The sequence below is a fragment of the Nematolebias whitei genome, chromosome 19 (assembly GCF_014905685.2).
Source record: "Nematolebias whitei isolate Nwh7 chromosome 19, NemWhi1, whole genome shotgun sequence".
NCBI classification, from domain to species: domain Eukaryota; kingdom Metazoa; phylum Chordata; class Actinopteri; order Cyprinodontiformes; family Rivulidae; genus Nematolebias; species Nematolebias whitei.
Genome location: NC_056516.1, coordinates 29950716 through 29962171, shown reverse-complemented (window position 1 = coordinate 29962171; position 11456 = coordinate 29950716). Strand labels below are relative to the sequence as shown.

The following is an 11456-nucleotide window of genomic DNA, read 5'->3' as shown; positions in this document are numbered from 1 at the left end:
TGGGTTAAACCTAGGAGTAGCAAAGTGCTAGCTAAAGCTAAATGCAGGTTAAACCTAGGAGTAGCAAAATGTTAGCTAAACATAACAAAACGTTAAGTACAGGTAACAAAACAATAGCTAAAAGAAGTAAAACAAAAGCTAAAAGCCAAAAGAAGACAAAAATAAATCACATTTCCAGATTTCAAAGTAAACAATGTTTTTGAAGGATTTGAAGAAATGTATTGTAACACAAATTTGCTCATAAAAAATAACATTTTGTAAAGTATAAAAGCTGACTCGGCTGTCATACAATAATTATGTCCCACAGTCTTAATAATCAGGATTCACTCTAACTAAATCTCATGGCAGACTAAGTGTGAGCGGCCAATAAAACTCTGAAGACAGGGGCGACATGCATTCCTTCAACCTTTCATTTTGAAGCCATGTGATACAGCAGATCGTGTTTTATTACTGAACTGTGTGTAACGTCCCAACTCAGTGAAATGTTTGCAGCTCTGACTTTCTACCAAATTTCTCTCAATGTTTTTTAATCCGGTATAATGAAATTAGGACAGGGCAAACAGGAGATAAGTTTTTGACTGTTCAACCAGATCCAGTCTTTTTGCCGAGACTAGTTATACTGCTTTTTGGCTGCAGGCTCTTATTTGCCAAACAGACACACACATATGTTATTGATCTTTTAATCCAGCTCTTTTGCAAAAAGGCACACAAGCTCACAGCCCAAAGTGTCAGATTTTTCCTTTAATCTGACATTGGCAGATCGATTTAATCACAAACTTCCAGAGCGATCTGTGACATCAAAAAGACATTTAAAAACCAAGAAGCCCGACTAAACCAGAAATTATGCACATATGAAAGAACTAGAAAATTTTGTCTTTTTTTTTTTTTTTTTTTTGCAAATGTCTTCAAAGCTTAAAATAGGGGTCGATTCATTTCTGGCCGTGTTAATTATCCAAACACATCTCAGCTCCACAAACCAGCTCGGGAGTTGGTGAAATACCTGCTCCAGTTTGGATTTGGCTGTGATCTAACGTGGCATGTTGTGGATGTTGAGCCTCACATCAGCTGACCGGGACACAATCGACCTGAGACCGAATAACGAGAAGGAACAACATGTCCGGGTAGAACAGAATGAGACACAGCTCAAGAAGAAAATCTCCATTTCCACACTCGAAGTGAATTTGTTTTATTGCCTCTGGCCTCCCCCCATCTCTCACTCCAGCGTTGACACTCCTCTCCCTCTTCTCACTTATAGACGCCTCTCTCACCTGAAATTAAACACAAGACCAGGTGCCACTCCGATGCATCCATCTGAACACCCCACCACCACGCTCCTCCTCCCCTGACTTCCATCTCTTTCTTCCTCCGTCTTTCTTCTAACCCATTGTTAGCCGAGACAAAAGAGCTGTAAGAGTGACTCCTTCTTCCCAGAATTGAGAAATGCTTGAATAAAAAAAAAAAAAAGCACTGAATGTTAATGACATCTTTCAGCTTTTTTTTTTTTTTTCTGCTTTCAGGTGTGCTTTCATTTAGGCTCAGTCCCATAATTGCTATCATGTTATTCCTTTTGTGTCGCCCTGGCCATGAGATGCCAAAGTTAATTATTCTCTGGCAGTGCAGGTGCAATTACATGACAATTACACCACAGCTGGTGGCAGGGGTGGGAAGCAGATCTTGTCCGTGTGGGCGCGTGTGGAGCTAATAGGATGCTTTTCGTTCTTTTCACTTTTTTTGCCTTCTTTGGTAAAGGAGAGGGGGAGGGAGGATTGGCAGGAGGGTTTATCTTGTTCTGCAGGGTTTATAGAGGTAAGAGGTGAGGAGGAAAGGAGGACACTCATAGGAGAGGTCGCAAAGGTCACACTACTGTCTCGCTAACAACGAGATGTTTTTTTAAGCCGTACCAAGAGCATCACGCTTCTTAAAGCGCTCTCTGCGCTCACCGTTTACACAACCCTGTTTTAAAATGGAAACATAGCATTTCTGTTGCGTTTTGACCGTTCGTCTACACGACAACAGTGGCCGTTTTTTTTTTCCTGACACCAAAGGTTTTTGAATCCAGGTCTCAGAGTGCAGGTGTATAGAAACTCCCGGCATCGTTGTAAGGGAAACAGCAACTGCACACTACGGGCGGCAGCAGTCTTTAGGTTTTCTGCGTTTGAGTCGATGAACAGCAACAATGGCGGAAAGAAGAGTGCTGTTTGTGCTGCTCACTCTTCAACGTGTGGCAGCAACCCCCAACCGCATCCTCGGTCCAAACAAACGTTCGTGCAATCACCGTTTTAGACGTTACGTAAGATGTCTGCGTGAATGAGCGTGTCGTTCAAGTGCAAAGCTCACTTAGTGATCTGGCATGGAAACTACAATCACAGCCGTACTGTGTAAACGAGATTTTTTTTTTCACAAACTTTGGAAAACCTCTAACACTTACAGAGATCGATCAAGCGTAAACCAGGCCCAAAATGATGTTTTTCTACTTAAGAGGTACTTTGGATCTTTTAAGGTGGCGTTGTGTGGAAAAGGTTACGAACGTTTAGGGTCTTTTCTGTTAAAAATAACAGTTTGATCATGCTCAGTTTGGGGGAATAAGAGTTGAATTCTAACCGGATGGAGACCAAGACCAACATGCCCCAACATCAACCTCTCAAAGTGCAATTTCATAAACTTTTATGAACTATAAGGTTGTTTACATCGAACACTTTGGTTATTTACAAAGCTTAAAGATCACCGGTAATATGATGCATACTCATGCTCATGTTGTAGTACGTGTTGTTAATGACTCCTATCACAATAACAAATTTTGCTGGGCAATTAATTGTCTCAGAAATTATTGTGATTACGATAATATTGTTTGAAATTTGACAATAATTAGTAATTATTAGTATATATAATAATTAGTAATCATTATCAAATTTAAGATTTTTAATGTTGGTTAATTTTTGTGTGCAGTACCTTTTTTGACCACTGGATGGCAGTATAAGACTGTTTGAACTGAAGGATGGATAGTGAGGGAGGAGCAGCGTGTCTCTTTAAGAAAAATGGGAGGGAGGCACCTTGACGTGACATGGGCTATCTCGCCTTCCTTGTTTTCGGTTCTCAAAATGGCGGATGCTCGGTGTGGTTTGAGCTCTTTAGCATAGCATTTGTCACACAAAGCTTTTAATTTAAAAAAAAATCAGTAAACAAGTTTTCAGGTTCTTTTTGCAGAGAAAAACAAATTTTTACACAAAGGCACAAGTTTCAACCATGAATTTTGGAGCTTTGATAAGACGAAGGTTTTTCCCGAGGTCAGCCTGTCAGCTTAGCTGCTTTTAACGATCAAAAACACGACGGTTTGGACGGTTAAAACAGATCTTAAAGAGAAAAGAGAAAGGGAGTGGTCAGTGAAGAGCACCGGAGTTGAGATTTTTGTCATCCAGTGTCTTCAGTAGAAAGAGAGAGACATGAAGAAATGATAAAGCTGATAAATGAAAATGAGGTTGATAATTTTAATTTATCATGCGATTGATTTATTGTTTATCGCGAAAGGCCTGGCTACAAACACACTAATTTTTAGTCCAATTCTTTTATGCAAGTTTAATTAAACTTTTTACAGTGGTTCATGGGATATTTTGGCACATAAACAGACATGCACGCCTTTGGGCATCACACAATAATTAGCAGCAGCTAACTGTAGCACTTCCAGTGCAGTCTGGAGAATTGTAACTGATGGTTTATAGAATCGAAATTCTCTGATTTTATTTTTTTTTACCTTTTTTGAGTTCTTTCCACAGAACCCCACTTTAAAAAAATTAAATATCCCTTTAAAACTTGAATAACAAACGACAGTGACAATAAATAAAATATTTGTGGGTTCAAGCTTCACATATTGTAACCAGACTCCTCCAATCTGCTTAAATAAAGACTTGTAATAACATCAAAGTTCCTTCTCAATAAACCACGTAAAAAATCCAACAAAGTTCAGTCAGGTCATCTGGACGGTTTCTTTTTTGTTAAAATGTTTCATCCTTCATCCAAAGGACTTCATCAGCCTGAGGAGCCACAACAAACTCAAGTCCCACAAGCAGCACACTCACATAGTGGACCAATCCGTTTGCTGGTGATAATATGGTTTCTGGAGTAATTAGTAATTATTGTCAAATGTAAGAAGAAATGTTTGTTAATTTGTTTTGTGTGTAGTACCTTTTTTGACCACCGGATGTCAGTATAAGAATATCTGAACAGAAGGACGGATGGTGAGAAAGCGAGCACCATGTCTCTTTAAGAAAAATGGGAGGGAAGCCAGTTGACGTGACATGGGCTGTCTCGCTTCGATTCTTTTTCACATAAAGCTTTTAATTTAAAAAATCAGTAAACAAGTTCTCAGTTTCTTTTAGCAGATAAAAACAACTTTTTACACGAAGGCACGGGTTTCAACCGTGAATTTTGGAGCTTTGACAAGACGTTTTCTTTTACAGAGGTCAGCCTGTTAGCTTAGCTCGTAGCTTAGCTTCTCAGCTTAGCTTTTAACGATCTAAAAATGCAATTTTGGACAGTTAAAATGGATTTTAAAGAGAAAGGGAGGTGTCAGTGAAGAGCATCAGAGTTGAGCCTTTTGTCGTCCAGTGTCTTCAGTAGAAAGAGAGAGACACGAAGAAACGATAAAGCAGATAAATGAAAATGAGGTCGATAATTTTCATTTATCATGTGATTAATTGATTTATTGTTTATTGCAACAGGCCTAGTAGTCATACCAAGTAACAGGGCTTAATTTGTAAACCGATTGATGCCGGAACGCAAATAGCAGGGTGGGGGTCCTTCCCCAGAAAAGTTTTAATCAATTAGCTGTAATTTCCATGGGTTGTTAAACATCTACGCGCTTGTAAAGAATAAGAATAATATTTTTTCTTATCCATTTTTTTTTTTTTCACTGGTTCGTGGGCCCCCAGGGACCCCAGTTTGAGAACCACTGGTTTAGACAACCAAAACAAAACAAAAAAATAATCTACACAGTTTTCTTTTTGTTTCAGCTATTATTTATTATTTCTACAAAAGAAAAGAAAAAGACCCGATCTTGAAACTAAGTTTTAACTTTAGCCTCTTTTCTCTCTTATACCAGAATCTACCATAATGCCTTCAGCTTACATTCACAAATTAGTCAAATAAATTAAAAAAAAAGAAGAAGTGGGAACAAAAATAACCAAAAGGAAACGAGGAGTAGCGCCTTGTTAGTAAAAGAGGAAGCAGCGGCGGCAGCCCTGGGAGCGCACTCTGTCTCAGTAATTCCTTGCCTTGTCGCTTTGTCTCTCATATAGACGGTTATTATAGAGACGCGGCTGTCATGTCATATTTAGCTCTGGAAATGTCACTTGGCAGCACACCTGCTGCCTGGCTGTGCTAATAAAGCTGGGTTTAACTTTGATTACAATTCAGACGGAGAGGCAGAAAGGAAGAGAAACATGGGAGCTGGAAAAGCGGCTCCACAGCGAGCCTCGCGGACCCGTGACATGTAAGCAAGATGACTCATGCCTGAGCTGGATGGATGTGTCTGGATGCATCACATATGAAAGATAAAAGAGGCAGGGCAGCCTCTGACCTTTACTGGAGCGCATCAGCTAAAGGCTGAAGTCAAGCGCACGTGTCAGGCTCGCTTTGTGCTCGCTGCGTACGCGTGCGTCTGTGTTGTGTGTTCGGATCACCCGGCACGCCAGTTATTCCGCTCGCTGGGCTCGACAAGACGATGGCACACTTACCCCCGGTAGGGTCTTCTGCTCGTGCAGCGCATTCTGGGCTTTGAGGGCGGACTCACGTGCGCAGTACGTGAGGAAGGCGCATCCTGGAAAGACAGAAGGTGGAAAAATAGTGTTTTTTTATTTTTTTTTTAATGAAAAACACAGTCTGGGCAAAGATTTAAACAAAAAAAACAACAACAAAAAAACGGAAAAATTGACATCAGTCATAAAAAACTTGTATTGTCAACCTGTTACATTTTTAAAATATGTTGCAGGATCTTCCTTCTCCGTCACTGGAAAGCTCATTATGCAATCTCTATCAAGTTGAAGAAGGATCACAGCCATTTTTATTCACGTAAATCAGCTTTTTATTTACGGTTTTATGAACAATTTGGCTATTTTACATCGAACAAAACGGCAAAAAACAAAACAAAACAGGAAAAACACTCAAATATGTCCCCCACTTATTAGCAGCTGACACCTTAAAGAGAAAATTTCACTCATTTCTCACTAAGTAAAGTCAGCAGCTGATATGCCTTCGTAGAAAATCCATATTTAACTCCAGGAACTAATACAGGTGGATGATTCAAGATGGCCGCCACAGCTAACTGACAATGCCAAACCAAAGAATGGATTTATAAGAGTCAGTTTCCCCACATTGAGCAACATTTTGGTGTGGTAGCAGCTGAGGGTCATCCCCAACACGTTTTATTTAACACCTGTTGTGCTTCAACTGATTTCATTTGTAACACTTTGCCGACGTTTCCCGAATGAGATTGATTCAAACACTAAAAATACAACACATATAAAATAGAATAAAGTATATGAAGCTAAAAATCGTCCGATTCTGGTCCCATGTGGCGCAAATAGATGCATTCGTGTTCAGAAAATGTTCATTTTAAACGTGAAAAATTGAAATAAAAAGCCAAACTACTCCCATTTTGCTCAGACCCTGCTCAGGTAAGACGCATCATATTTACTAAGGACGACTTTAATATCGCTCTGCTCCAACTAAACATATGCAGGTCCACATAATAGAGGGAAAAACGCCTTCATTAACCTTTAAGGCTCCTCACATCATGAATATGTAAATGTATGCAGAATAGGTGTTATAGGTGTTAGAAGGCTGCTACCACCTGGCCCGTACGGCTCCATTTTTAAAAGCCTTTTGTTTTCCGCGCTCAGATTTGCATTAGAAACGACGGTGAGGATCATTGTTGGGTTCAGATGGTTCCCCTGGCCTCGGTCCATCTGTCAAATGAGATTTGTTGAGTTTTATTCCAAAATATCAGACGGATGCTCTCCGTGTGATGAAGATTAAACTGCTGCTTTAAAACTGGCTTCCATCACCACGTAAAACACGACTAATACAAGCAATATAAATAAGTGATGTTTTCCTGTGAACAAAGAGCTAGATTTATTTATATTTTATTATTCTTGACATGTAGTTTATATAAAAAAAAAAAAACCTTTGGATTTTCATGTGCAACCAGAAAACTTTTAATTTTCTGTGAATATGCAGCAAGAACGCCGACAGCTGACAGACTGTACTGGACCTTTGGATTTGAAATAAACAGTAAAGAAGCCGAAAGCTACAATTAGCCAAGCAGTAGCTTAAAGTTTCAATGAGCAAAACAACAGCCAAAATCTAATACCAGTAAAACAGTAACTAAAAGCTAAAATTGGCAAAACAGCTGTTAAAACCTCAAACTGTTGCTTAAATCTAAAATAAGCAAAACAGTAGCTAAACGTTTAAATGAGCAAAATGCTAATTTAGACTTAAGCAAGTGTTTTGTTAAAGCAAGTGTTTTATATTAACAGTGGCTAAAAACTAAAAGTAGCATACTGTTGCTAAAAACAAAAAATAGCAAAACAGTAGCAAAAAGCTAAAACCAGCAATTGTTGCTAAAAGCTAAAAATAAAGAAAACAATAGCTAAAAATTTAAATGAGCAAAATGTCAATTTAGCCATTAGCTAGTGTTTTGCTCACAGCAAGTGTTTTATGTAAAAAAAAAAATGTAAAAGTTTAAAAATATGCAGAAATGGTTTGACAGCAAGAAAACAGAGGCTAAAAGCTAAAAGTAGCACACTGTTGCTAAAAACAAAAAATAGCAAAAACTGTAGCAAAAACTTAAAACTAACAAAACATTAGCTAAAAGGTAAAACCAGCAACTGTTACTAAAAGCTAAAAAAAAAAGAGAAAACGATAGCTAAAAGTTCAAATGAACAAACTGTTAATTTAGCCTACAGCTAGTGTTTTATGTAAACAGAGGATAAAAGCTAATGGTAGCATACTGTTGCTAAAAACAACAGTTTGCAAAATGGTAGCGAAAACCTAACACTATAGCTAAACAGTAGCTAAAAGATAAAACCAGCAACTGTTGCTAAAAGCTACAAAAGAGAAAACAATAGCTTAGTTTAAATCAGCAAATTGCTAATTTAGCCTATAGCTAGAGTTTTATGTAAACAGAGACTAAAAGCTAAAAGTAGCATACTGTTGCTATAAACAAAAAATTGCAAAATGGTAGCAAAAATCTAAAACTAGCAAAACAGTAGCTAAAAGCTAAAACCAGCATACAGTTGCTAAAAGCTAAAAAAGGGAAAACAGTAGCTAAAAGTTTAGATGAGCAAAATGCTAAATTAGACTTTAGCTAGTGTTTTGCTTATAGCAAGTGTTTTATGTAAACAGTGGCTAAATGCTAAAAGTAGCACAATGTTGCTAAAACCAATGAGCAAAACTGTAGCGAAAACCTATAACTAGCAAAACAGTAGCTAAAAGCTAAAACCAGCTCACTGTTGCCAAAAGCTAAAATGAGCAAAACAGTAGTGAAAACCTAAAATTAACAAAATAAGTAGCTAAAAGCTCAACCCAGCAAACTGTTGCTAAAAGATTAAATTAGCCAACCAGTAAAGCTGACTACCAAAACACAGTTGAAACCAAAAAGTTGCTAAACATAAGCTAAAACATAAAATTAACAAAACAGTAGCTAAAAGCAACTTAGCTAAACAGTAGCTAAATCAAAAATTAGATGAATAGTAGGTAAAACGTTAAGCCAGCATACTATTTACTGACTTAAACGTTACTAAACATTAGCTAAAAGATACAATTAGAAAAACATCACCTAAAAGCTTAAACTCACAAAAACACAGCTGAAACTGAAAATTAGCCAAACAGCAGCTAAAGCAAAAGTTAACTAAACAGTTTATAAAAGCTAAAACTAGCAAACCATTGCTAAAAGCTAAAATCATCATACCACTAACTAATAGCTAAAAATAGCCATACAGCTTCAGTAGCCGAAGCAGATCTCTACGGGTTTCAATGGGGACATTTGTTTTAAATAAAGTTGAATATTTTAAAATTAGAAAAGTAATAAAAAAAACCACTTTTCCCAATCAAGCTGAATATTTCGATATATAAAGTTAAAAAATACGCAGAAATGGTTGGACAGCGAAAACCGTACGGAAGGCACTACAAACAGGAAAACAAACGAGCGAACGCTGACTCAGCAGAACACAGTAAGGTTCAGTGGGAAAACATTAAAACGTTTCACCTTAAAGTAAGCGGGAAGAGGAACCTGTGAGCACGCACTGAGGCGACCTAAACTAATAGTCATTTTATGTGTTCAGCCACATTATTCTACGGTTTGTAATTTGCTGCAATAAATCCAAAATGGACTGAGGTTAATGCGCGCTGGCCTTTGATGGAAGAAATAAAGTTGCCATTTCTCTCCTCCTCAGTCAGGACAGCAAATTTAAATTCATACTGATGAGAAAACATTGCACATCTTTGTTTAATCGGTTGTGCAGAAATAACCATAAATCTCCTCTTTTTTTTTTTTTGCCTGTGTGAGGCTTCCGAGTATCTAAGGGATTCAAAGATTAAAAATTAAAAAGAGAATATCTTTAAATCAATAGTATATTAGGTGTTTTGTCTCACGTGGGTCTTTAGAAATGCCTAATGGGGGCAACAGCTCAAAGAGAAGTTGTTTAACGTGAATCATTTTTACTGGAAATCCACTCAACAGAACTGATCAGAGCCAGAACCACGCTCACCTTTGTGCATCCCCGTGTATTTGTCCTTTATCACCGTCAACTCGTAGATCTTGCCGAACTGCTCAAAGATGGGCTTCAGGTCCTTCTCCTCCAGGTTTCGGGGTATCTGCCCGATGAAGAGCTTGATGGCGTCAGGCTCCTTCATTGAGAAGTCTGAGGGAAACAACACACACGTTCACACAAAGTGGAGGCAATCAGGAGCCTGCAGGCTTAAATTCACACCAAGCAGGAGGTGCAAACAGGAGGCTGGGGATGGAGGTGCAGATGGGATGGACTGGGTGGCTTAATGGTAATAAAGTGGCAGATTTCTGCACACACTCCACAATAAAGCAGACCATTTTAATGATGTACGGTTATATTAAAAATTATCACAAGATTTTACTAAAGTTATTGTGGACAGCTTAGCATTATAAGATCTAAAAAAAAAAAAATAAATAAATAAAAAGCAATTATTTCATGAATTTTGTCTTAAAGTGAAGCTTACACCGACAAACAATGATTAAAAAGAGACAACTTCCATATTAATGTCCTCATTAAGCCCCACATTGACGCATGTTGTTTTTGTTTACTTGCTTATTTATTTGCCCACGAGCCTTGTTTTTCCAGTGAGTCGGTGGCAGCTCGGAGCCCCAACATGACAGTGTGTCAGTCATCACAGCTGGAGACCTGCGCTCTCTTTGTCCAGACGTCGTGACAACAATGGCCCGAGCAGCGACAATTCAAAATAAACTCGTCAAAAAAAAAAAAAGAATAACGCTGAATAATCCTACCTGTGGTGCTGGTCGTGGTAAAGACTCGGTTCGGATCAGTGGGTCCCTGCCCTCTTCTCCCTCTCTGCTGGTGTTTGGTTCTGGTTGAAGCTCAGTTTAGTTCATCTGTTTGAATCCTCGAACAAGTTAGGCCCCTAATACAACTAACATCCACGGTCCTTTATTCGGCATGAGCGTGTTTTCCACAGAGCTGCTCCTCGCGTTTTTTTCCACTCCTTCTCTGACAGATGCTCCGTGTTGTCTTTTCTCTTTTTCTTTCTTCTTCTCGAATGAAAGAAAATAAAGATAAGATAAAGAAATCTCTTGCTGGCTTGTCTAAACAGACCGAGAGTCTTGTGACAGATGAATATTTCCTTCAGCGGACCGTGGGGAATTGGCAGCCCGTCCTCTCCTCTCCCTCGGTGTGTGCGTGCGCGCGCGTGTGTACTCCTTTGACGTCGTAAGCCGGTGTCTCCCCCCCTGTTCATCTCCCTCCCTCCCCCGGGTTGTTTGAGCCGTGATGTCTGCCGCCAGGGACCGTCGCTAAATTACCAGCGCGGTGGAGAAACGAAAAATGTAAATGCAAAATAAAAATAAAAAAAGGGTTGTGAGCTCAATTATCACAAAAGGTTAAATCATTTACTTATTATTTAGCCTTTTTCGTGTAAATGCTACCAACAACTTGTGGTGTTTGGAGGAGACTTTATAAAAATTAGTTTAAACATCTGTTAAGTTCCTGGCAAAAACCAACACATACACGTTCTTGTTTTTAGTTTTCTACTCTGCCTTATAATCTACTTATTATTTTTTTCTTCTATTTTCCTTTTGACTGTCCTTTTGGTTGCCATTTTATTTCAATTCGTAAAATAATAATAACAAATTTGTTTGCCTCTTTTATGATAGTCTATTGTTGTTGTTCAATGTTGTCATCACGCTTTGTTAAAAT

General features: G+C 38.5%; 1 protein-coding gene across 2 annotated transcripts in view; it reads right to left on the bottom strand.

Annotated features, from left to right (window-relative positions):
- The window catches only part of celf3a (cugbp, Elav-like family member 3a), a 40848-nt gene extending 29906 nt beyond the window's left edge, over positions 1-10942 (bottom strand). The window contains exons 1-3 of one of the 2 annotated variants that reach the window (XM_037692908.1): positions 10532-10942; positions 9762-9914; positions 5730-5812 (exon numbers count right to left, since the gene is read on the bottom strand). In XM_037692908.1, coding sequence (XP_037548836.1) covers positions 5730-5812; positions 9762-9906 — 228 coding nt within the window. In that variant the 5' untranslated portion in view covers positions 9907-9914; positions 10532-10942. Of the gene's footprint in view, positions 1-5729; positions 5813-9761; positions 9998-10531 lie in introns of those variants that run through there. The other variant, XM_037692909.1, reaches the window with a different exon arrangement.
- Positions 10943-11456: the final 514 nt, after the last annotated feature.